Consider the following 25,522-nt stretch of genomic DNA (forward strand, 5'->3'; position numbering starts at 1 on the left):
GGCCGGCTGGCCCTGCGGCAGGGCACTTGGCCCTCGTCAGGCCCTGGCCCCAAAGCTGCAGATTTTGATTTGCTTCCTGACAACAAGACCACAGCCAGATCCCTGCTCTTGGAATCTGAGCCTTCACTGTTATATATTACAAATCCAGTTATTAAGGATTTTAACTTTTTTTAATAACTCATCCCTGGGCTGGGTCTTCTTCAGAGCAGGCTGTGGGTTTTGGCCACAGAATGCTCTCAATCAAGAGAGAGGGCTCCGTGCTGCTTCCCTGGACGGGACTCTGCTCCCCTTTCCAAATCGGCAGTCTTTCGCAACTGCAGCCAGAAGCAGAAGGCTGCCTGTCAGGCGCAGCTGCGGCCAGCTCGCTTGGCGGACCCCACCTCGGTCTGGGAGCCGAAGGAAGTGAGGTAAGGGGCGCGGGGCCTCTGCGGATCCCACATCCTGACCCTGAACTTCAAGTCCAAATTGCACTGCAAATGTCAAATGGTGTTCGCTCGCAGCCTGGGGATTCCCTGACGGCGGGAAGTGGCTGCCCTTTTCCCAACCCCCGTCTGACCAGGGCTCTCCTTCCTGTCTCTCTGCCCGGGCCTTTGCCTCAGCTCACTCTTGAGGACCTGCTCACAGATGTGCAGGAGGCCATGAGGAAATGTGCTCCTCATCCCGCACAGCAAAGGGCATAGCCTTGCTTCATTTGGATGCAAACCCCAAACTTCTCGCAGAAGCTAGGAATCCCCAGCTTGTCCCGTTCCCTAAAGCAGCCAGGCCCCAACCTGGTGCTTGGTCCCTTGGGCCAGAGGCACGTTCCCAACCTTCTTCCTAAGCGCTACGACAATGTTTGGCTAACGCCACCTCCACCAGTAAGGCTTCCTTGACTACTCTGGCCCCTTACGAACATTTTATTCTTGAAAACATGTCACTTGGTACTCAGCCAGTTGAGGCTCTGTACTGCTGTCCCGGGTGTCTGGGCAAATGTGGCTTCCAACATAGCAGCAATCCACCTAAGAGCCAGACTCACACCAGGACACACCCTAGGCAGCCCTGGATCTACGCAGAGTGTGGGAAATTAAATCCAGACAGGGGTCCATGTGACAGAGGCACACTGGAGTACTAGGAACCAGGAAGACTCCAGGGCATGGCCTTCACCTTCCCTCTGTCTCTGCCCACCTATCCCCAGCCACAGGCCACAGCTGTGAGGGGCCAGCTCACCTCTTCCAGGATCCCTGATGTATCCTGCACCTGGACCACACCATGGGACAGTCCACATCCAGGAGACGGTGGAGGGAGGAGAGGAAGGAGGGTAAAAGTTTACCGTTAGTGACAAGGACCACTAGGCTGGGGCAGAGATCAACACACCAGATGTCTCCCTACAAGGAGCAAACAGAAACCACTTCCCATCTAGGGTGAGGGTGCTGTGCTTCCCAGACGCGCCCTCTACGTGGTCCCTGAGAAAGAAGGTACAACAAACGTTGATGCAGAGGGACTGGTGGGAGAGGCCAAAGCATAAACCTGGAGCCCAGGCATCTCTAGAAGTGACAGGAGAAAGGAGACTGACTAACAGACAGGTGCTGGGAAGGTCCCGGACCCTGTGTAACAGCCCCAGGAGGCAGTCAGGCCTGAATCCCTGGAGCCGCTGCTGGAGATGTGGACTTGGAGAAGCAAGGAGAAGCAACCTACATGCCCAGGGCCGGCAGAGCCGAGAGCACAAGCTTGGACTGAACAGGGAGCAGGAGAGGGAGAGGGAGAGAGACTAGAGGGGGTGGGAGGAGAGGCAGAGGGTGGAGTGGGGGCAGGAGGCAAGGAGGGCATGTACTGTCAGAACTGTGCAAATTGCCTGGGCTCCCTGCCTCGTAAGGGGAGAAGCATCCAAACAGAGCCCAAACGACCACTTCTCAAAGCTGCAGCTGAGCCTGGCCGGGCAGAGGATTCCTGAATCAAATTAGCCTGGGTACCAGTAAAAGGTTTACATTTTTCATGACCCCCAGGAGAAGGAAGGGGAGCAGGGCAAAGGGAATGAAGTCCCCATAACTAGTAGAGGAAATAAAACCGGGGCTCAGTGGGAACACTGAGTTGGGAACTACGGTCTAAATCAGAGCTCCTGAAACGTGAGCACGCGTCCGAATCCCCTGGAGGGCTCGATAATACCCAGGTTGCTGTGCTGCCCTCAGAGTTGGCTTCATAGGTTTGAAGTGGGACCCAAGTTTGGCATTTCTAACAATACCTCGGGTGATGCCACGCTGAGAACCACTGGCCTAAGTCGATGGTTCTCAGCCCAGGCTGCACATTCAAATCTCCTGGGCAGCTTTGAAAGATACCAAGGCCTGAGCCACACCCTGAAAGATGGCATTTCATTTGGTCTAGGGTGGGGCCTGAGCACTGATGATTTTTAAAGCTGCCCAAGGGATTCCAACGTGCAGCCCAGCTGAGAGCCCCTGGGCTGGATGACCATGAGGTCCCTTCCATCTGAGTCTGTGATTCTTGGACTTCTCAGGGGAGAAGGGCAGGAAAGCCAGAGGTGGGCAGGGACCCCAGCCCCTACCCACCCTGCCCCTGTTGCCCCAACTGAGCCTTGCTTGGCTTGAAGGCAGGATGGTGGTGGTGTATGACTGCTCCCCTTCCTAGCCTGGGAGGGGGCTGCAAACACCGGGAGGGGGCAAGTTTGAAGAAGCAAAGGTAAGAGCAAGACTTACCTCAAAACCAGGAATATGGTGGATGGCCGGCTAGGGTGAAGAAAAAGAGCTTTGGTTAGGTGCCTGTCACCCAAGGCCCCACCACCTTTCTGCCCTGGCCAGGCAAACACATCTCCAAACACAAAATGACACTCATGGAATATGTCTGTGATCAGACAGTCCAGGGCTTTGCAGACTCTTCCTTGGCGGACTAGGGACTCCTGGGAGGTGCCTGGTAAGTGGGTGCAGGGGAAGCCAGGTTGGCAGTATGCCGTGTCCCGTCCAGACACTTCAGCCAGAGTAGCCTCACTTCTAGCCGGCTTACATATTAGGGTTCACATCACACTAAGAGCAAGTTTGAAGATGTGGCTCTAATCCAAATCCCCTATTTAACAGCAGGGAATTGGCTGGCTGAGGCCATGGCAGAGCCAACACTGCAACAGGGGCCCTGCCCTCACCTGTCCCTGGAGTCCCCTGCCCCGGACAATTAAGCACCCTAGCCAGATCACAGAGGTCCCCCCTTCCAGAAACCACGTCAGGATATAACCCAGAGAAAAATACATCCAATGGCCAGAGGACTCAGACATAGTAACACAGTTCAGATTTCAGCTTTCTGCCCCAGTGTTAGATTGTGTCCTGATTTGGGGCTCAGAAAAGATGGGCAAAACCGGTTCCAGCAGGAGGCCTAACATCCAGAGGTGGCCCTTCAGTGCTCTCCACTAAGTGCAGGCCCTTGGTGGGGGAAGAAGAATGTATCTAAGCCCCCTCCCCTCTATCAGACCATCCCCTGCCTGGGCCCTCACCCTCCACCACCAGGAGCTCCCTGCCGGGCCTCCTGGATCTGCATGTGGACCAGCCTCACCTTCTCTCTCTGGATGAGCTCAAAAGAGGCCAGCAGCTCACCCGCCGGCTGGTTGCCCCTAGTCAGCGGGAACCAGGCCAGCCGGGGCATCCGTTCCAGGCTCGGCTGACAGATGCAGCGTCCCATAAACTCATCTGCACCCTAGACCGAGCACAGAGAAAGAAAAGTCAGCGTCCCCCAGCCCAGGGTTCTGGCGGCCTCAGAGCAGTCACCAGACCTACATCTGGCCTCCCGAACTCGGCAGGGCCTCAGAAGTCAGGGCAGTCCCTGGTGCAGACGGTGAGCTCTGCTTCCCTTAGGGGGATGCAAGGGCAGCATGAGAGTGGCCTCCTGCCACTGTTGCTAATGCTGAATTCCCATCATGGTCCAGAAGTCCCTTTGTATGTCCAACTAGCGTTCACCTTGCTTTAATTTAAGCAAGCTCTAAGCCCACTGGAGACGAGAGTGACAGCCTCCTAGCATTTCTTTAATGCCCTCAGCAGGAGAGGTGTTTGACATTCCCCAGGAATTTGTATCTCCTGTTCATTTCACCTTCAAATCCCCCCAGTCTCCACATGGGGAAACTGTGATCATCAAATTAAATGAGTCTTGTTAAAATGATGTTTTCATCTTATCATTCCTTTACTCATGAGCCTTCCATGGCTCCCCACTGCCTAGAGGATAGAGTGACCTTGCTGACCGGTGAACTCTGACCTCGTGGTTAGCTTCCCCAAGGGCAGCGGCCGCAGACAGAACCTGGGTCTCAGCCAGATGATGCCACAGCTGTCACAAGCCTTGGTGGCTCGCCCAAGGCACTCATCGGGAGAAACCCAGGCCAGGACTGGGAGGCACCCCTACCTGCAGTCACATCACTGCTGGGGACATTGCCAAGAGCCATTCTGGAGTGGCCACCAGCTTCTGCATAAATGGCCACACCAGCGGGTGACAGTCCAGCATAGACCACTCAGAGTGGTCACCAGCCACAGCACTGGGAGGGGTCCTGGAGGCTCCTCTGGGCCCAGTGTTGCCCTCTAGTCGCTGGGTCATGGAGAGGCGCGGGGAGGGGAGTCCTCGCAGAGCCCAGGCAGCCAGGACAACAGGAGCTCAGGGCAACGGGTATTTGCCAACAGGTGCAGCCCCGTTTGACTATATTATCAATGAGCACAGCTCCGCTCTCCCCCAGGACCCTGGGGCCCACCCACCCAGAAGAGGCCATGGCTTTCTCCCCCGGGATCCCTCCCGGGCACTGGCCCGAAGGGGATAGAGTACCATTTGTGAAAGAGGAGGTGAGGTGCCATTGGGAGAGCGAGGCTGTGTCCTGCCGTCCTCCCGCCCGCCCTGCACCAGCACTCGCGCCTGCTTCTGCAAAGTCCCCTGGCCCCGGCACCCTCCGGGTCCTGCCGCCTCCCGCCTCCTCCTGCCCCAAAGCTCCTGAGATCTTCCCCCCAAAATCCCCAAAAGACCCTTCCTCCAGCTGCTCGGCCCCCATGGAGCCAGCTTTTCCTTCTAAGGGCAGAGCTTACAGGTCAGCCTCCCCAGCCCAGGCCCGCATTGCCCACTGCCAGCCAGTGGGGCACCCTCATCAGCCTCACCTTCCCCCAACCCCTGGTCACCACACCCTCCCTTCTAGTCATGGCAACTCTTTCTGGAAGCATCTGTGAAGCCCTATCCCCTCCCCTTTCATCTACTGCCACCCCCGACCCAGGCAGGGCCTCTTGGCCACACACCCCTCGGCCAACACAGTCCCTCTCTTCCAACAGCATCCCACCCATCCTTTGTAAAATGTCGCCCTGACCCCGCCACTCTCCCGCTCCCCTAGCCTCGTACTCCTTGCTCCTCCTTCCCTGCCTGCCTTCCCCGCTCTTCCATCTCCCACTGGCCCCCGTGCTGTGCTAACACCCCTGCCTCATCCCAACACCCCAATCTCACATTTCCACCAGGGCCTGGGTCTTCCCACAGCCCCTCACATTCCAGCCCACAGCCCTCTCCCTTCTGGGAACCTTTCAGAGCTGCGCTGTCCAATACCGGAGCCACCAGCCACCTGTGGCTACTTAAAGTTTAATGGATTAAAACTAAAACACAATGAAAACTCGGTTTCTCGGCACACACGGCAAGTGGCCCTCGTTTGGGGGGCACGACCACAGAGCCTTCCCGCCAGCACAAGAGGTTCTGTGCGACAGCCCTGCAGAGAGGGCCCCGCCTGTGCCTCACACTGGTTCCCTGGAGGAGACCCTGCCCGGTGGTCCCTGAGCCCCGGCTCCCACCTAGCCGGGGAACCCCACGTGAGGGGCCAACCAGCCCAGCACAAGTGCTTGATAACTGTGTGTGGAGTCAAAGCAGCCCTCTGATAGGGAGAAGGGACCGACCTGGGATCTTATAAGCAAGTTAGAGACAGAGAAAACCCAGGCTCCTGACCCACAGCCAAGCACCCTTGCCAGATCTGTCCCCTCTCTCTGCCGTGGGCACAGCACACATGGTGGCAATTCATTTTTAATTACTCTAAAACAGTTTTCACCACTGCCTGTGGGGTTGGGGGAGAGGCCATCAGCCCCAGCCTTGGGGAACTCCCGTCTCGTTGGGGACACATCCCTCACAGCAGCACTCCCCTGGGCCCTGGAGAGGGTGGGCAGTGAGGGTTCGGGGGAGGAAGGTGGGCAGACTCACATAGGTGTCGTGGTCGTACAGCTCCACCACGATGCTGGCCGGCTGCTCGGCGATGCTGGCCAGCTCCCCGAAGATCTCGATCTCGTAGAAGATGAGTGTCTGGTCCCAGGTGGGGTTCAGGGTGTTCTTCACCACCACAGTCTTCTGGCTCTGGTGCAGGAAGGAGACGATTGCGTAGGGATCTGTGTGGGCCGGGCACAGAGAAGGGAGACGGGACACAACAGAGACCGTGAGAGTCACCCGCTCAGGAGTCATGCAGCCACAAAGCTGGAGCAGAGCTGTGCCTGCCACTCAGGAGCACCGACGTCCAGGCTGGAGCCCTATCCTGGGGGTACCCCCCACCTCCATCCTCCATGAGGCCAGCCGGTGGCCACCATGGGAAGATGGGACCGAGGTCCCGGAGAGCGGGCGCAAAGATCCAGAGAGCTTCCCTTCTGGGCTCTTCCCTGGGCTGGTTGCTGGAGGCAAAATGAATAGATTGTGCATTCATTCATTCATTCATTCATTCGTCCAACAAGCACTTACTGACTGAGTGCCTTCTGCATGACAGGCCGGGGGCTAGGTGGTAGGGGCTGAGGATACATTTGGAGCAAAACGGTAATCTATACAAACAAACATGAAATTACAATTTTGATCATGCTTTGTAGAACACATATGAGGTGCAGTGGCGTGTGAGAGAGGGATCTGGCACGGCTGAGTCTGCATTTCAGCAAGCTCACTCTGGCTGCCACCTGGAGAAGAGACTGGAGGGGGCAGAAGTGGGTGCAGGGAGACCAGTTATGAAACTACTGCAAGGGTTCAGGCAGGGAGGGTGGTGGCTTAGATGGGTGGGGGCACTAGAGAGAAACAAAGGGATTCAAGGGCTATTGAGCAGTGGGGGGCGTGAGGGGAACCCTAAGATCCCTGCAGCTCCCTGACGCCCCCAAACTACTTTCCAGCCTGTCGGCCCCGGCCATGCTAGCCTGGGACCCACCCAGGAGGCATTCCCTCTGCCTGGTCCCGAAGTATCACTAGAGAAGATTCTAGGGCAGTGGTTCTCAAATGTGAGCATGCAGCAGAATCGTCTGGAAGGCTGGCAGAGACTGCTGGGTCCCACCCTCAGAGACTCCTTCATCGGGTCTGGGGTGGGGCCTGAGAATTGACATTTCTAACAAGTTCCCAGGTGTTCTTGATGCTGCCTTTCAGGACCACACTTGGAAACCAATGCCAGAGAAGGTCCCATGGGACTGAGTGCATGTAATTTGGGACAGGAGCAAAGGGCTTGGAGGAGGGGGCTCCTCCAACTTCTCTCATTAGGGGGCAGGGTCCAGTTTGCTGCCATTTTGTAAGACTCGACGTGCCAGATGCTGAGGGCATGTGGACAGGGAAGTCTGGGGATGCAGGAGGCTGGCAGCTGGATGCTAGATGTCTGGCAGGGCTGAGCCCAAACGCTCTATCACATGCCCTATACCCTTGGCGGCTTCTCCAGCCTGTGGCACCTTGCATCCTCTGCCCCCTCCAGGGCAGCCCCCACGTGACTCAAGAGGGCCTCAGCGCCAGACATCTAGAGCTGGGGTGTCCAACTGCAGTCCTGGGGCTGAGATGGGGAGCTAGCTCTTCCCCACAGAGGGGAGGGGAGCAGGCCAGTCTCTCCCTGGCCATCAAGAGTCCAAGTGGCATGCCACAGCCACGGCACAGGAGGTGGCAGAGAGTGACTATCGAAGAGGTGGGAAAGTTGGAGTGGGCAATAGGAGGACTTCCATCAGGGGATGGGGTGGGGGACAGGGTCCAGGATTCTGGCTATTGCTCAAAGCGCTTGTTTTAAGGGCGAGGGGGGGGATCCGCGTTAGGAAACAGAAGCTACGGGCACTCACTGGCCGAACAATGCTGGGTTTGCCTAACAGGAGGCAGCCACCAGGCTAAGACCAGCTTGCCAGCCTTCAGGCACAAAAGCACACTGGGGTCAATCCGGGAGGGCTTCCTGTAGGAAACAGGTTTTGAACCTGATTCTGGAGGTAGAAGAGGGCAATGGGAGGCCCTTGGCAGAAGAAGGGGCAGGGGAGACATGCCCACCACATCTTGCCACGCCCACCTGGTGGGAGCCTCCCTGGCATGGGGCTCTCCTTTCCCATGCACCAGCCTGGCAGGGCTGGCCCAAGCCGTTCCCTTCCTGGCCCTGGCAGGGCCCAGCGGCGTCTGTGCATTTAATGAAACCGTCTGGCTGTGATACCATCAGCTCCAAGCTCGGCAGAGAACCTCTCCCCGGTTCCAGTAAGAAAAAGAGGGCGCGTTCCGATAAATAAAACCATATTCGAGAGCCAGCGAAAAAGCCCCTTTTGTTCCCGCCCCCTGTGCTTCCCAAGGCTTTATTTTTATAAGCGCGCGGGCCCCAGACCGACCGCGTTTACACAAAGATCACAATTGCACATTGTGGCGGCCATGCACGCTGTATTGGTGTTGGCAGCGCCCCCCACGCTGGCCCCCGAGCAGGCGACTCCTTCCAGCAGCCCCATCAGCGCAGGCAATGAGCTCAGCACTGGGGGGAAGGGAGGGGGTGGCTTTCAAACAAAAATCACCCAGACCCACACGCTCGCCCCGCCCGCCCGGGGCAGGGGGGAAAAACACACAACAAAGGCATTGTAAGGAGCAGGCCTGGAGGCCTGGGGCCTCAGACACTGGGCTACTGTGTGCTGGGGCCTGGCCTCTCCCCACACAAGGCCCAGCCCCTCAAAAAAAGAGAAACAAGGGGGGGTGGGGTGCTGCTGAAGCAAGGTGGGCAGATGAAGGGAAGCCAGACGGACGCACAGACACAAGCCTCTTCCAGGAAAGCCAGGAGGATGGAGAGGCAGATCCCAAGGAGAGGTGGAGGGGAGAGGAGAGGCCAGCTCTTCCCAGAGCCACTCAGGTAGGGGAGGGCCAGCATCAGCCCTCCGGCCTCACCTGCCAAGCCACACGGAGCACCCCCCGGGGCTGAAGCTGGATCGGAGCTCTGTGAGGACCACAGGCTGCCCTGGGAGCTCCAGCCAAGAACACACAAGGGTTCTACTGGACTCCATCACCACCGGAGGCCCCAGGCAGGTGACTGCTGGACCTGAAGCCCTGTGCCTGACCTCTGCTGTTCAGACCTTCCCGGAGCTCCAAGGAGGACCCTTCTGCAGTCACAAGACACTAAGCTTCCCTCATGGGCCCTCCCTCCAGCTGCTCAGACCACAGGGCAGGTGTCATCATACCCCTTGTCAGAAGAGGGAGCGTTGCCCCAGAAAGACGAAGTCGCTAGCCCCTGCTCACAGGTGCCTGGGACCAGACTCCCTGACTCCTAGTCGGTGCTCCTTCTACCCGCCACGAACACGGGAAAAGAGCCCTTAAGACAGGGCGGAGTAGACTGCTAGTAATCAAGGCAATGCAAACAAAAACTGCAATACAGCAGTATGTTTCCTATAAAATTAAGAAAAATTGTTTAGATTTATAAAACCCAGTGTTGGCGAATATTTGACGAAATAGGTACTCTCCTTTATTGCTGGAAGCAAGTCAGCAACCCTTCGGAAAAGCAATCAGGCAGTATGCCCTGAAAAACATAAAACTGTTTATACCCTGTTTCCCATATTTCTGGGAATCATCCAAATTAACCAAAAAGCTATATGAACAAAGATGTTCACTCCAGCATTATTTGCAATCATTCGTTCAACATACAGTTACTGACTGACCAGAATATGGTAGGTAAGCACAGTGCTCTGAATATGAAGGTGTACGAGACACAGTCCGGGCTCTTAAGATCATGACTGCTGCTTGGAAGTGGTAACTAAACATCAGTTACAATACAAAGCGATGTGCAGCTTCACAGCGGAGTGTTCAAGGCGCTAGGGGTGGGGGTACGCCCTGGAGTCTGGTGGCGTCAAGTCAGTACCCCGAAAGGCGGTCTCCTACCCCAAGTCTCAAGAATAAGGAGGTAACCAAGGTGGACCAAAGAGAAGGGGGCGGCCAGGCACCCAGCACAGCACTGGCAAAGGCACCAAAGGGCACTCAGGGAACAGTGAGTCTGTCTGAGAGGGGGAAGGGAGCACCCCAGGCCCCAGGGAGGAGGATGCAGGCGGGCAGATCACAAACGGCCCTGGATTCGTGCTGAGTGAGCTGGACTGAATCCCGTCCGTCAGTGTTCCCCAAAATGTGTTCTTCGCAAGGCGAGTTCTTGGGGGAATGAAGGAACGCTTAAACACGTTCAACAGGCTCCTTTCCTGCAGCCGCCCCAGCCTTCGATGCCACCATGATTTGTAAATCGCTAAGTGTGCAGTGTTTCCCAGTCTCTCTCGCTCAGGAACCCTTTTTAAGTGGAGCATTTCACAAGCCTCCAGCACACCTTGGAAAATAGCTTCTTAAGCTCATCGGGAGAATTCCCCCAGCCAGAGCCAAACTTAACAGAAAGCTGTGCTTCAGAAGAGGGGGTGGGCTGTGACTGGAGTCCAGACAGAGGAAGTCCACAAGCAAGGGCTCCCCAGCCCCACCCAAGCCAGAGTCTGGATCTGGGGGAGACGAAAGCACTGGTCCCCACAGAGGTGACTTCAGCTGTGGGGCACCCATGGTTCACCAGACCTCACTGTGGCCTGGCCTGGCAGCAACGCCCCTCAGGACCACCCAACTAGCACACAGCTTTGACCTGCCTGGAACCATGAGGCCGGCAAAGAGGGCACAGGACCTTCTGCTTTCTTGGCAGACGCTCCACCCCCATAAATGAATAACTTGGCATCTGATCTACTAGCCTTCTCTCATCTTCTTCGTTAACCGAGTCGGGCCCCTGAGCCCACTGACCCATGAGACTCTCAAGGAGGAGTTTCTGGGTGCCTCAAGCTAAGGGCCATGCCCTGGAATGTGAGCTGCCCAAGGGTCCTCCCTCCTGGCGGCAGCTCTGTAGGCAGAACGTATGGCTCCCTCAAACCACACCGGTGGTCGCCGGCTGGGGACGAGGCAAAGCAGAATTCCCTGGAGTATAACAGGGCAAAGGAGACAGCACCCTCCCCGATCCCCTTTGAGAAGTATCAGTCTACAGGGAACAGCAACTCAGCTCTGACCGCTGTTCAGAGCCACAATGCTGCCCAGTAGGTACGGCCCTGAGGACAAGTGATTTCTAAGTCCTCTGGAGCCCTATCTTTTCTGTTCAAAGTAGATCCAGTTTGTACTCCAGATGCTCACCCAGCAGTGGCAACCCTATCCCAATGTAAGAGAAGTCATTTGAATTAAGCATCATTTCACATTTTTTTATGCCTAATCACTATGCTGGCCACACACACTCATAAGCACACAAGCACAGGCCACACTCGCCCTTCCAGTGGTCCAGAGAATTGATGCCGGCCCTCCACGCAAACCCCACCCAAGGCAAAATCCTCAGGCAGCCTGGATGGCAGTATCTCCACAAGCCTCCCTCCCCGACCGAGTTCAGTGTTATTCATCAAGTGTTTCCTGGACAATTCCTCTGTGTCCCCCACACCTTCAGCCAAGGAGAAGAAATAGACAGAGCACTGGCCTTGTGGCAGCCCCAAGGCCCACCACATAAGGGCACAGCACAGGGTCATGGGAGCCCCACTGGGGGAAAAGCCCAGAGCAGCAAGGTCAGAGCGCTTCCCGAGGAGAGCCCTCTCCGCTGCAGATGCCAGCAAGCAGGCTGGAAGATGACACCAGTGACAGACTCTGTGCCGGACCCTCCCCAGACCCCAGACATTCCTGATTCACACAGGAGTTTCCTCTGAGAAATGCCAGCCAGTGGCCATGCACAGCCTCCAGCCACCCCAGGGTCAGTTCCAGGGGAGAAACTGCTTTGGTTTAGGGTTTGGGAGTGAAAATAAACACTCTGGGTTTTATAGGTTCACCCGTGTTGGCTGCTGTTTTCCTTTCCAGCAGCTGCTCAATCAGGCCTTTCATTCAGAAGCCAGCAGCCTCTGAGGAAGCCCTGGGCAGTGCCCTCAAAGCTCAAGGGATGTTTATTTGGGGGAGGGGGTGGAGCTAGGATGGAAAGTGTGACGTCTCCTGCGGCCCCCGTACCAGGCTGACCCTGCCTGCAGTCCCCAGAGGTGCGGGTCCCCAGGAGGAGCTCCCTTCCTGCAGGGTCCACCCCCAGCCCGGCCAGTGGAGGACAAGGGGCCCTCGACCTGCACCCCACTTACCCACCCCCCACACACAAACCTGCCGCCTGCACCCCGACCTCTCACACCCTCCCCTGAAGGAAGAGGAAGCAAGACTGTGAATTAGGTCACTTCTCTCTCCTGGGGGTAGGTGCTGATTGTCAGAAAGCATCCTGGCCAAGGTTCCCAAGAAGTCACAGCTGCAGAGATCTCCCCCGCACTCCCACAAACCCCCGCCACCTGCCAATCACCACGTGCTTGTTGCTTCATCCACCCTGAGCCTGGCTGCGTGGAGCTAGAGAAAAGGTCACTGAGAGGAGAGGAACACGAGGAAGCACAGCTGCTGGGGAGGAACCAGAGTGGTTCCCAGGTCGGGGAGGAGCAGGGTCCAGAAAGGAGGATGGGTGCCTGGCCGTGAGCTGAGTGCCATTCTGTGAACAGGAGGTCACTCTCATAGGAGAACTCAGATCTACTCAAGTAAGTAGCAAGCACTTGGAGTAGGGTACATCACTTGTCAGCTATTTTAACTCAAGCAATTTAGTTTCTTCATCTGTAAAATGGGAATGTTAAATGCCTGCTTCATAGGAAAGTTGTAAGGGGTACATGAAAAAATGTCAGCAAAGCGCCTAGGCTCATAGTGAGCACTTAGTAAGTGATAGTTCTTTAGATATCTTAGTAAGTGTTAGTTCTTTAGAACCTGCTGCAGGTTCAAGAGTAAGTCAAGGTCCCTTCCTGGAGGAGCTCAGAGTCATGGTGGGAAGAATATGACAGAGGTAGATGGCAATTGATTTATGCAGTGGGTAAGGACTCTGAGAGAGGTGCTGGTGAGGTCCTGGCCAGGTGCTGAGGAAGCAACAACCAGCTCAGCTTGGGGAAGAGTCAGAGGGCATCTGGGCTGGGTCTTGAAGGATGAGTAGGAGTTCACTGGATTAAAAATAGGGAGGGAAGCCATTCTAGGCACTGAGCACAAAGGCCAGAAATGTGGAAGAACTAGACAAACGCTGACAAAAGTTGGTGCAGCCAGAGCTAGTGGATAGAGGGGAATTAGGGAAAGATGAAACTGGTGAGGTCCAAAGGGGTCAGATCACGAAGGAGTTGTCCGCCAGGCTAAAGAGTTGGGGATTTACCTGTTAGTGTCTATATCTGAAATCAGGGGAGTGACATGACCAGCTGTGTCTGGGGTTGTGTGGAAGGTCACAGGGAGGCCAGGAGACGACTGGAGCATTCAGATAAAAGGGGTAAGGCCAGTGTGAGACGGCAGCCACGATGCAGAATAGGAGGGAACAATCTCCCAGACAGATTCAGGAGCCAGAATCAACAGAACTGGGCACCTGATTGTTACCAACCTGATGGGTAGTAGAAGCGCATTGATGTGATACTAGGACCAAGGTGGGAAGTAAAGGGGGGCCTGGATCTGGGGGAGGGGTCCCAAGGAGTTCAGCTTGGACAAGATGAACTGAGGTGCCTCTGAGGCTTCCAGGGGAGACACCGAAAATGTAGCTGGACATAAAGGAACTAAACACCTGGAAGCTTCCCCAACAGGAGTGGCTACTGGGTTGCCTGGGGGACCCCAGTGCCCAGAGAAGAGAACACACACAGAACTCTCGGAAACATCAGGCTTAGAGGGCAGTAGCTGAGTCGGAGCAGGTGCAGCAGCAGGAAGCTGCAGGAGACCAGGAGAGAGGGGTGTCCCAGGGGCCAAGGCCAGGGGGCTTTCAGGAGCAGGGGACGGTCAGTAAAGCCAAAACCTGCAGACGGGTCAAGCAGGCCACCTGACAACCAGGAGGACACAGTGACCTGACAGCAGCCCTCACCTCCACAAACCCAACAAACACAGCGTCCCCCAACCCACCATGGGAGAAGCCCGGGCCATGTTCCCTGTGGTCTGAAGGCCCAATGACTCTGTTCCCAGCTCTCAGTCCCTGGTCCCTGGCTCTCCTCCCTCCTCCCACCTACCAGAAAAGGAGTCTTTGTCCATCGCAGGCAGATCCCGGGCCTGGTACATGTAGCAGCGTAGATGGTAGCGGTTCCCGTCTGCACCGAGGAAGAAACAGATGCCAAGTGAGGGGTTGGGGGTGAACAAGATCTGGGGCTAGAGGGGAGGACAGAGGGTGTCCCTAGAACGGGCAGCGGACAGAGGGGCTGGATGGTAGAAACGACACGTGTACGCTGTGCTGGAGTTAGCTGTTCTCAAGATCAGGAGAGCAGACCACAGTCCAAAGGTGGACCCCCAAGTGATGTGTCCTTGGGCCTGGTGACAGCTGGGGAGGTGGCAGAGGAGAGGGAAGGAGTGGAGGGGTCACAGATGATGGGGGCAGTGAGAATGCACAGCGCCTTGAATGCTGGATTTCAGGCTTAGAGTTCACACACACACACACACACACACACACACACACACACACACCAAGAGACACTGACCCACTAACAAAACACCCAGACTCAGTCCTCCTCAGCCTCCACATATACACCTGACCATGTAACCCACACAAACAGGAATGTAAGGCTACACACTCATCCGTGTCACACCGGTAGACACCTCCAAACGTCACTTACAGTCAAAGATGCAGGAAATCGTGGGTCTGTTCACGCCAAAGCTCAAGGTGGAGACAGACTTGGAATCTTCACTCCTGTCGTCCACCACGCCGCCCTGGAGATGGAGAGCTGGTCACCACAGACTCTGACCCCAGAGCCTGGGGGTGGCAGGGAGACTGGTACAGAGAGTCAGGTCCCCGGGGTCCTTTAGACAAGGCTCCTCACCTGCCCAAAGCTCTGATTTCACTCCAGGGGAGCGCCTCCCCAGACCCCAGTGTTAAGTCCACAGGGAAATTCTCCCTCTCTAGTGGAGACCAGACGAGCCAGAATGGGATTTTGAGTTGTTCCAGCCTAAGAGGTTAGAGTTTGATAGAAGGAAAGACTCGAAGGGGCTCTCTGAGAGGGAATCCAGTGGGGATCTGCCCGGGGTGATGAGTTAAGGGGAGCCCGAGTCTGGAGGGCCCTGTCTAGCATCTCTGTCCACCCAAGACATGTCTGGACACGGTGCTGGTGCCAGGGACACACAGGCGCTTAGCTGGGTCCCCAGCTCTGGGGAGAAGCTGCACTGCCTCCTCCACTGTCTCTCATCAGCTCCCACTGTGCTGACGGTCAGAGGAGAACTCAGCCTGAGGACAGGGAAAAGGAGCAGAGGCAGGGTGGGTCTACACTCGGCCTCAGAAGCTGTGTGTAAACCTTGCCCTTGTTAGCACTGGGCTCTAACCACTGGGCCATAAACCAGCCTCCTTGGACCAGATGCCCCCCTCCTTGGTGCGCTGCTTCCCTCCACCACCACCTCTGCCACACCGCCGCCCCTCATCAGGGATGAGCCCCAGCGGGGATCAAGGCCCCCACAAAAACTGAAAATGTGCCAGTCACACAGCAGCCCGTCCTTCCAGACCTGGCTTTCTGTGATATCAGCTCCACCAGCCTCCCACGGCAGAAGCCCAACAGAGGGACTGCCCGCTTCCTCTGCAAGCCCTCCCCCCCTCCCCACACTGTCACCTGCCCCAGTCCCTCGCCAGTCCCTCTTCCCAACACACAAGCATGCACACCCTTGAAAGAAAACCCCGGCCTCCCCTCCCGTGGCATTTTCACCCCGCCCAGGCCCACCCAGAGCAGCCACTTCCCAAGGCCACCCTGCCCTCCACCTGGCGGCAACCATTTCCCAGGAGTCTCGACCTCTCCCCAGGCCCTGCACCTACATCATCGCCCCACGCCCCCAGATGTACGGCCACCTAGTTGCTCCTCCTCTCCAAACCATGCCCACCCTCAGGGCCTAGCCCCAGGCCTCCAGTCCAAGAAGCCTCCCTGGGTGCCCGTCCACTGGCTTCCTATCGGCCCGCACCCAGGACCAGAGCCAGCTGCATTACCCACACTCAGCACTCGGCTCCCGGCCTGAAGCCCTCCATGGCTCTCGCCACCTGAAGGGTCCTGGTCAGACCCCCAGCGACCTGCTCCACCTTCCCCCTCCAACACCAGGGCTTACTTGCCCCAAATCCAATCGGGCGGGCCACGCTCCCCAAAGCTCATCTTAGCACACCCAGGGAAGGCCTGCCCTGGTCACTCTGCGTCAACAAGGAAATGCAACCTAAAGGCAGGCAGAGTCATCCTCTGCTCCATCCCACAAAAGGGCCCATAAAACATATACGGGGGAAAGACTTGTTCATCCGCTCTCCCAGGGGACCCACCGAGGTCCGGCTACGACTGGGTGCGCTCTGGTTCCTAGCACAGGACAGGAAGATACAGTGACCCCCCCCCCTTTCCTTTGGTCACAATTTCAACACAAGCTCTAGAATCAGATTCCTTGGGCTCCAGTTCTGGCCCTACCATTTACTAGCTGTGTGACTTTGGGCAGGTTGCTTAACCTCTCTGCACAAGTCTCTCTATAAATTTGGGATAATTCTCCAGTATCTATCTCAGAGAGTTGCTGGGATTGTTAGGAAGATAAATCCCATGTTGTGTTAGCACACCACCTGCGGAGGTCATAAACCATGAAGTTACTAATTGTGCTCAGGGGTGGTATTCATATACCCCATATTTGTTCAAAATTATTCCAGGAGCTGGAAAAGTGGACATTTCAGTGCAAAGGCACAGTCCTGGGCAGAAATCAAAATCGGTCAGTCAAGCAATCAACCTCTCTCCACACACACACACACACACACGCACACACACGCACACACATACGCACGCATGCACGCACACACACGTGCACACACACATACGCATACACACACATGCACGCACACATGCACGCGTGTGCACACACGCACACACATACACACACACAGGAGAGCAGGACAACAGGGAGGGATGCAGACAGGTGAGAACCCAAAGGCCACAGCATCTGCAATCTTCCCTGCCGGCAGGCGTGGGTCCCGGGCGTCCTGGGTTCCCGCCAGGAGAGGCCTTGGGCCCAGCCTCACAGCTCTGGCCCTGCCGCCACCCACACCAAGCCCAGCAGCTAGTAGCTCTGGTCGGAGGGTCTACGAGGCCGCATGTAGGGCCGGAGCTGGGGGCCCAGCAGGCCACCCCAGGCATGAGGTACAGGGACGCCAAGGAAAGCAGGTCAGGATGCTGGAACCAGGGTTTGGCCAGCCCCCAGGTGCCACGAGGCTTAGTGCAGGCAGCTCAGGGCGCCTTGGTCGAGGGGAGGGCAGGCTCTGTAGCCCCTCCACCTCACCCTGGCCACACATATGCCCCACACCAGCAAGTAGGGCGCTGAGGTGAGTGCGGGGAGGGAAGCCACCTCCGGCACCCATGGGCCCCATGATTCCTCTCTCCCACCAGGCGCCTGCAGGGACCTACACGCTTGCGGGCTGCCTCCAGGGCACATCCCCACTCAGCGCGCACCTCCTCCAGGTGGCCCCCCCAGCCGCGTCCCGTCAGCAGCGGTCCCACCCAATGGCCTCTGTCCGGGGCTTTGGCAGCGCTTTCTGGGTCTCTGTCCAAAGGCAGGGCCGCCTGCCTGTGATGCAAAAAGGTGTCCCCCTCCCTGGGATTTCCACAAGGCTGAGGCCAGGTACCTGAGGCCCGGCTCAGTCCTAGCCCACAGCAGGCCCTGGCACCTGGCACCTGGCAGGCACCAGGCAGCAGGCCCTGGCACCAAGAATGACACCCTTCAGAGGCAGAACCAGCGCTCCCTCGGGATGGCCCCGAGGGGCTGCCGAGGCTCCTCCACCTGCCCTGTCTCCAGAGGAGGGGCCCACAGCCACTCCCCCCGGTCCACAGGGCCTCTATCCGCCCCCACCCCCATCTGCCGCCCTTGCGTGGCCCTGCCTCCGCCTCCCCTTCCCTCCCTGCTCAAGGAGACAGACAGGGGTTGCTGGGAAGAAGCTAGGAGAACCAGGACGACACACACACCTAGAGTCCCCAGTAAGTCCAGTCCCCGCCAGAGGAGCCTCAGCCCTGCAGTCAGCCAGGTTCCCAGGCTGGGCAGAATTCCACCCACACAGCAGGCCAGCGCCTTTACATACTCTGGCCCACTGACCCTCCCGGGGGGACTTGGGCTCTCCACGCATCCCCTTCAGACCTTAGGAGCAGAGCGGAGGCCGGCCCCCCTCCCAGCCCGGCGGCAGCCCCTGCGTTGAGTCTCCAGCAGTCAAGATGCTCACTCCCAAACACCACAGCCTGCTGCCTCCACACTCAAACCAGCTGAACCCCCAGGGTCCCCTTTCTCACCCTCAGGCCTCCTGCACACAGTTCTCTCTGCCCTGCTCTTTCCCTGGCTTTTTCCTCAGACATCCAGTCTCACCTTCAGGGTCACCCTGCAAGGATGAGTTAGGTACACCTCCCGTGTGCTCCCACAGAGCCCCAGATTTCCCCCTTACTGCATATATCACCCTCCATTGTAAATGGAGGTGATGAATGAACAGGTAAATACCTGTTCACTGTCTGCCCCTCCCACAGAGAGCTCTGTGAGGTTCCCCCCATGCACCCAGCATCCAGCAGAACCCCTCACACACAGCGGGTGCCCAATTAATAATTAGAGAATGAGTGAATGAATGAATGAGCACACACCTTTCTGGGGAGAGCTGATGACAAAGGCCAGGTCAGGGGATCAGCCTGTGCCTTAACACAGATAATCCAATGCCACGCTTTTTCCACTTTGAAGCATATTTTTGGCTTTCACACGTGGACATACATGGCTCACGTTTGGGGAATTTCTCTCAAAGCAAACAATGAAGTCTCATGAAAAGCTGATTTGGGAGCTTCTGGGAAGCATCTCCCTCCCGTCAGCCCGTCCCTCTGGCATGCCACTTGTGTTTATTGAACACCTACTTTGTGTCAGGCCTTTCCCACATTCGAGTTGTAAAATAGGTATTGCTGCTTGTGGAGACATAAAATGTCACCTCCCCAGAGAGGCCTTCCCTCAAAGGTCAAAACTCATGTTCACATCCACACCGTCACATACCCCACCCCACACACCCCAACCCCACATAATAGTCCTGTCTACTCTCTTATTCAGCTTTACTGTTCCTCATAGCACGTATTACCCCACACATCTGCTATATTAACGTTTTTGTTCATTGTCTCTCTGGCTCCGTGAGGGCACTGCTGTGTCCCCAGAACCCGCTACGATGCCTGGCACACAGGAGCCCTCAGCAAATATTTACTGATCAAGGAATAAAATCCAAGTTGAGCCCCAGTCTCTGTAGGTGCCTCTCCTGTCACATAATCACCCATTTTCTGGAGGGAACTGTTTGGGGCTAAAGGAACTTTCTGGGCCGAACCTGACTTGAGGGAAGCACCCCCTGAGAAAGCGATGATGTGGGCAGAGGGGAGAAGAGAGGGTCAGTGGAGGCGCAGCAGAGATGCTGTCCTTAGCATCTATCGTCACAGCAGAATCCTGCCGACACCTTACCACCTTACAACAGGGACTGTTACTGCCTTTGTTCTCCAGACGGGCAAACTATGGCATACAAAGGCCAAGCCGCTTAACGATTGCGTGGAGGAAGAGCGGCCTGCAACTCCCTGACATTGCACAGCATGTGCATGGAGTAGACGATCAGGGCGACTCATTCATTTTACAGACCCTGAAGCTCCGACATAGAGAACATCAGGCTGCCAGTCCCCGGGCATCGGGCTCCATGTCAGGCACCAGGAAGGGGGGTGGGGGGCAGGTGCCTGGAGCTCACAGTGTGGGTCGGAGGAAGGTAGCTGGGGGTGCCTCAGGGAAGCCTGAAACTCAGATTCCTCACTGTAAGGTGGCCATCGTGGTAACACTCACCTCGATGGGCTACTGAGGAAAAGGCAGGGGTTTTCAGCCTTGGCACTATTGACATTTGGGGCTACGTAACTCGTTGCTGTGGGGTCTGTCCTGTGCATTGCTGGATGTTCAGCGGCATCCCTGGCCTCTACCCACTAGATGTCCATAGCTGCCCCCCTCCCTCTGTTGTGACCACCAAAAATATCTCCAGACATTGTCAAATGTCCCTTGGGGGACGGGGTGGGGGATAGAAATTGTCCCCAGCTGAGAACCACAGGTGGAAATTAAATGAAACGTACCCACAGCCCTTGACAGGTCCCTGGCACATAATCAGCATTCATCTCACCAGTTTCATGCTGAACAATACCTTCCCCCGCCTTCATCCCTGCCCTCTGGCTTTAAGTCTGGAATTCATCACCATCCCCCTGCCACAGGACCTTTGCACTGGCTGTTCTCACCACCTGGAATGCCCTCCAGACAAGCTAACTTGAGCTCTTCCCTCAACTCAGTCGTCACTGAGGCTTGGACACTTCCTCGACTGCCCTGCCTTTATCAGCAGCTCCTACCCAGCCTCTCCTAGCATCTCTCCTGCATCCATCTTTCCTTGTGTATAGGTAAGGCATGCACGTTCCTTTATCCCCTGCACCTGACCCCAGTGTCTGGCACTTAGTAGGCATTCAATGAAGATTTATCGCATGAAATGAATCACCAGCATCCCCGCCCTAAGGCATGTGCACAGCACTCAGGCCTTAGGTCCCAGGGAAAGCGACAGGAAAGTGTGCATCAGACAGCAACCTCCCAACCTCATGGGGCTCAGGGTCAGATGCCACCAGAGAAAGAGAGAGTGACGTGGGCTCACTTACACCCCAGGATGGGGCCATTTGTGGGGTGGAATGGAACAGGGTGGGCCCTTGGAAGGTCCCATTCAGGAAGGTTTCCCGGAGGAGGGGAAAGAAGAGGGGTGCTGGAACAGGGGGAGCAGTGGCACGCTGGAGGTCTGCCCCCCTCCAGAGCTTAGGGGAGGCTCGGCTAGAGGGGCAAGGCTGGGGCAGGGCGAGGCCGGGAGTGGGAGGGCTGGCTTCCCTCTGCTCTCACTTGGAGCCCTGAGCAGAACCAGGCTGCAGGGGTAGCTAAGGGTCTGGTTTCCACCCACCCACGCTTCACCCCCACTCCGCACTCACACTCTTCCCCAGCCCCAGGCCAGGCTCGGGGCATTGAGTTTCCCACAGTCACATTCCTCCCTCCATAGCTCATGCCGATGTGACTCCCAGGCCGGGGCTGGCAGCCACGCGGTCTGTGGCCACGCACTTGGTCTTGTGGCTAGCTGTGGGAGCGATCCTGCTGCTTGCCCAAGGGGACTGGGGGGCCTCCAACCCGCTGTTGCCCCGCTGGCAGCCACGGCTCCCTGGAGGTGCCCGAGCTCAGGAGGGTGAGGAACTCTCCTTCCCAGATGCCAGGGCTCCCCAGGGGTCCCCTGAGCCAGTGGCCAAGCCCACCTTCTCTGCTGAGGGCTGACCTCCCGGGACCCTGGCCGCCACACAGGGAGGAGGTGGGCAAGGTCCTGGGAAAACAAGGAGTCTGTGAAGGGGACTCCTCGACCCACCTAAAGTGGATCCAAGACCGAGCAGCAGACCCCTGGCGTTTCTGAGATTCTTTCTGCACGCAGGCTGTCACACACATGCCTCCTCCCTCTGGCACTCCCACACGGGGTCTAGAGGTCTGGTTCAGGATCTATAAAGCGGAGGCACCGAGGAGACAGAAGGGGCCAGAGCAGAGGAGGATGCAGCAAAAGGACACAGGCTGAGCAGCGGGGCTCCCCAGGGCTGAGTAAGAGGGGGACAGAAACACACAAGCCACACTCACGGCGGTCAGGAAGGAATGGAGCCTCGGAGGTAGCTCCAGGGGCCACCAGGGCACGCCCTGCCCCAGCGGAGTCAAGCATATGGGTTTCAGGGGCCAGCCGCCCTCCTCACCTTACAGGAAGGACTCAATTCCTATGTCTGACGGATCCAAAGAGCACAGGTGACAGAGCTGACAGGAGGGGTGCCACTATGCAGAGCCCCAATCTCTTTCTTTATGTGAACAAGATCAGAAGACCCCCGAGAGCAGCAGGTGCTGGAGCTGGCTCTCAGGGCTCATGAGAGATCATTAAATTTCCAGCCATTTGCAAGCCATTTGTTAAACACGGTCACTTGCAAAAATTAAATCATATAAATTTGTAACTTCAGAAATTATTTCTAAAACCAAGGTGATAAATATTCAAACGCATCACTTCCAAATTCTTCCACTACCTTTTACTGTTATCTTGCTCCCAAGGTGATTTACATCTAGAGTATCTGTGAGGTGGAAGTACTATATAAACACTATATAATGGTGTGCTACTGCCCATCTCCTCCTATCCCCACATTCTGTGATCTCACATTGAGACCTTGCAATTGGCCATGGCAGGGATATTTATACCATATCAGCAAATGCTACAAGTAGAGCTGGATTTGTTCTCTGGATTTTTTTCCGGAGAGCCAGTTGTTAAACGTCGACCAGCACAGGCAGGCCTCGGGTGACCTGCCAGGATCTCTTCTTCACCAACGGCTCTGCTGGGACACCCAAATAACAAATGACAATGTAGAGAAGAGTGCTATAAACCTGTGCAACCCAGCCATTATCCATAAGATTTTTCACAATATTCAACCAAGGAAACACCACTAAAATAATTATTACTTGTTTTCTCTGTGCCTCAGTTTGTTTCTCTGTAAAATGGGAGCACTAATAAAATCTACCTCAGGATTATTGGGAGGCCTAAATGAGATAATACATGAACAGGGCAGAGGGCACTGCCTGACACACAGCATATGCTCTAGAACGGCTGACAAACTTTATCCATAAAAGGCCCGAGAGTAAATACTTTCACCTTTGCCAGCCACGTAGGCTCTGTTGCAACTACTCAGCAGCCGTAGACAATGTGCACATGGATGAGCATGGTTGTGCTGATACAGCCCTGTTTACACAAAAAGGCCGAGGGCCAGACTTGGCCAGTGGGCCATCGTTTGCCAACCCCTGCTCTGTCAGGGGAGGTGGTTATTTTTGCTGTGTTGTTATCACCTCCATCTGATAAGTGAGAAAACTGGGACCCAGAGATTCATGTTTTCCTTCAGGATGCATGGGAAATTTGCTGGTAGAGCCCGGGATCTCCCAGGACCCCCCGCAGGGCTCTTCCCAGCTCCTGCTTCCCCATCAGAACTCAGCACCTGAGCAGGGATCTGAGGCAGGACGGGACTGAGTGCCAAGTCAGGGCCCTGGAGAGCCCACACCCATGTCACTGCCCTGACTGCCCTGGCCTCAGCTTCCAGGGAAACCCCACACAGGCCCACAGGCCAGGCCAGAGGAGAACCCTGTAAAAGAGAAAACTTGGGAACACACAGCCCTCTCTTCCTAATCAGGGCTGATTGCAACCTTAAGTGGAATAGCAGGCGAGTGTGCAACCCCATTTAATTTACAGCTGGAGCCAGGGCTTGAGAGCAGCTGCGAAACTCCTTGCAAAGCTACCGGCCAGCCCCTGGGGAGCCTGGGAGTGGAATTAGGAAACCTGGAGAATCCACAATGCCACGTGTGGGCTGGCACGAGTATCTGTGTTTGCATGTGCCTGTGTGTCCCTCTAGGCTTTCCAGGTCTCTGAAGTCTGCAGAGGACGCTCAAGCAGGTTTTAGGCCATGCCAGAGTGCCTCCGTCATCAGGACAACTGTATGTCCTTGTTTGCCTAGCTTATGCCTATTTTCCAACATGACTTTTAATAGTGTCCAGACCAGACAATATTATAAGGTCACCCTAGCCACTGTGTACACAGACCCTCATGCGTGTCTAATGACACACAGGGGGCACAGTAACACCCACAGTCCATGCTTGCCTGTGTGCTGGCATTTTGTCTCAGGTACACAGACACACAAGTTTCAGTGGACGCACGCAGGCTTCAGTATCCAAATCTTGGGTGAGATAGACCCAGAGTCCACATATTTAGAGGATTTACTCAAATGGTCCTTCTGTGTAATCCTCCGGTGGCCCTCAACCTGCCCCGTAGCACAATGCCAGGTGTGGAGCAGGTGCTTGATTAGGACATTCAAGAGACACAGAGCCGCCTTCCAATGGCCCACAGACCCAGCCAGGGGTCTTGATTACTTAATAAGGCAAACCCCTTTCACCTCTCAGGTGCTGCCTTTGCTCACTCTAGGAAGCATGCCTAGGTGCCCCGCACACAGCAGGATTTCATCCAGGTCCAGAGGTGGCCCCTCCCCCACCCACCCACATCTGACCTCCTTTTCAGCCAGTTCAAATCCGAAATTCCTCCTCTCTGGCACCAGCTTCTCCCTGACCCCCTTCTTAGCACTTCCGACTCCCAGCGGCCCTTCCCTGCCCCCTGGCTGGGGCTGGGGATGCCTGTCTCTGTGGGTCCTTGACACTTCAGGTCAGGACTCAGGCCCCTGCCAACCAATTGGAGGCTTCCTGGCTGGGGGCAGTGGTGCCAACTCCCCTCTAGCTGCCCAACTGCTTCAGGGAGGCCAAGCTGTCTGGCTACAAGACGAGGAGGGGGATGCATCCAGCCGAGGGCTCCAGCCAGCCGCCCATGATGCTCCCTGGGACCCCACTCAAGGGTCCTCTATGGGGGAAGGACTTTATGCCCTCATAGCAAGTGGGGGGATGAATCTGGAGAGAGAGAGCAGAAGAGCCTGCTCTTCTGGCCTTGGTTCTAGAACCGGCTCATGCCGTGCCGCTGGGCAAACTCCTTCTCAGGCCTCAGTTTCTTCTGGGGCTACATTAGGGACTCAGAGTTGTTCTAGAGCAGCACTGTCCAACAGAACTTTCTGTAGTGATGGAACTGTTCTGCACTGTCCAATATGGTAGCCACTACCCAGGCGTGGCTGTTGAGCTCTTCGAATGTGGCCGGTGTGACTGGGGAACTGAATTTTCTAATTTTAATCACTTTAAATGTAACTTTAAATAGCCACACCTGGCTAGTGGCTTTCATATTAGACAGTGCAGTTCTGGAACCTCAGTCTCCCCAACTGTAAAATGGGTATAATCATAGAATCCAGCCTTCTGGGGTCCCTGTGAGGATGAAATGAGACAATGCACGTACAGCTCTCAGCCTGGTCTTTGGCACGAGGTAAAATAGATTTCTGTAATTCTTACCCTCTTTGGGATCCTAGATTTTCTTGAGAATTGGAGAAAACCATGGACTTTACATCAGAATTTACCCACCACAGACACACACATGCACACTGCACACACACGCATATCACACATGTGCACACTCCATATACATCCATACACACAATCACACACGTGCTTACACATCAGACACACGTGCACACACAGATCACACATGCACACCCACAACTCTGCATCCAATTTCAAGCAGCACCAAAGCCAGATGGCGAGTGCTTTCGAACATGAAAGTTCCTTCCAGCTCTAAAAATCTCCATGACTAGGAGCACATGTGGCCGAGTCTCCATCTCCTCTTCTCCCTGCCCAG

At 56.1% G+C, this 25,522-nt stretch overlaps 1 protein-coding gene across 18 annotated transcripts in view; it reads right to left on the reverse strand.

Annotated features, from left to right (window-relative positions):
- Window positions 1–25,522, reverse strand: part of DYSF (dysferlin) — a 233,524-nt gene that overhangs the window by 81,380 nt on the left and 126,622 nt on the right. For all 18 annotated transcript variants that reach the window (XM_036872978.1, XM_036872992.1, XM_036872988.1 and 15 more), the window contains 6 exons: window positions 14,814–14,907; window positions 14,217–14,294; window positions 6,172–6,353; window positions 3,529–3,669; window positions 2,688–2,717; window positions 1,207–1,236 (listed from right to left, as the gene is read on the reverse strand). In XM_036872978.1, the coding sequence (XP_036728873.1) occupies window positions 1,207–1,236; window positions 2,688–2,717; window positions 3,529–3,669; window positions 6,172–6,353; window positions 14,217–14,294; window positions 14,814–14,907 (555 nt within the window). The remainder of the gene's footprint in view (window positions 1–1,206; window positions 1,237–2,687; window positions 2,718–3,528; window positions 3,670–6,171; window positions 6,354–14,216; window positions 14,295–14,813; window positions 14,908–25,522) is intronic.

Source organism: Balaenoptera musculus, chromosome 13 (assembly GCF_009873245.2).
Source record: "Balaenoptera musculus isolate JJ_BM4_2016_0621 chromosome 13, mBalMus1.pri.v3, whole genome shotgun sequence".
NCBI classification, from domain to species: Eukaryota; Metazoa; Chordata; class Mammalia; order Artiodactyla; family Balaenopteridae; genus Balaenoptera; species Balaenoptera musculus.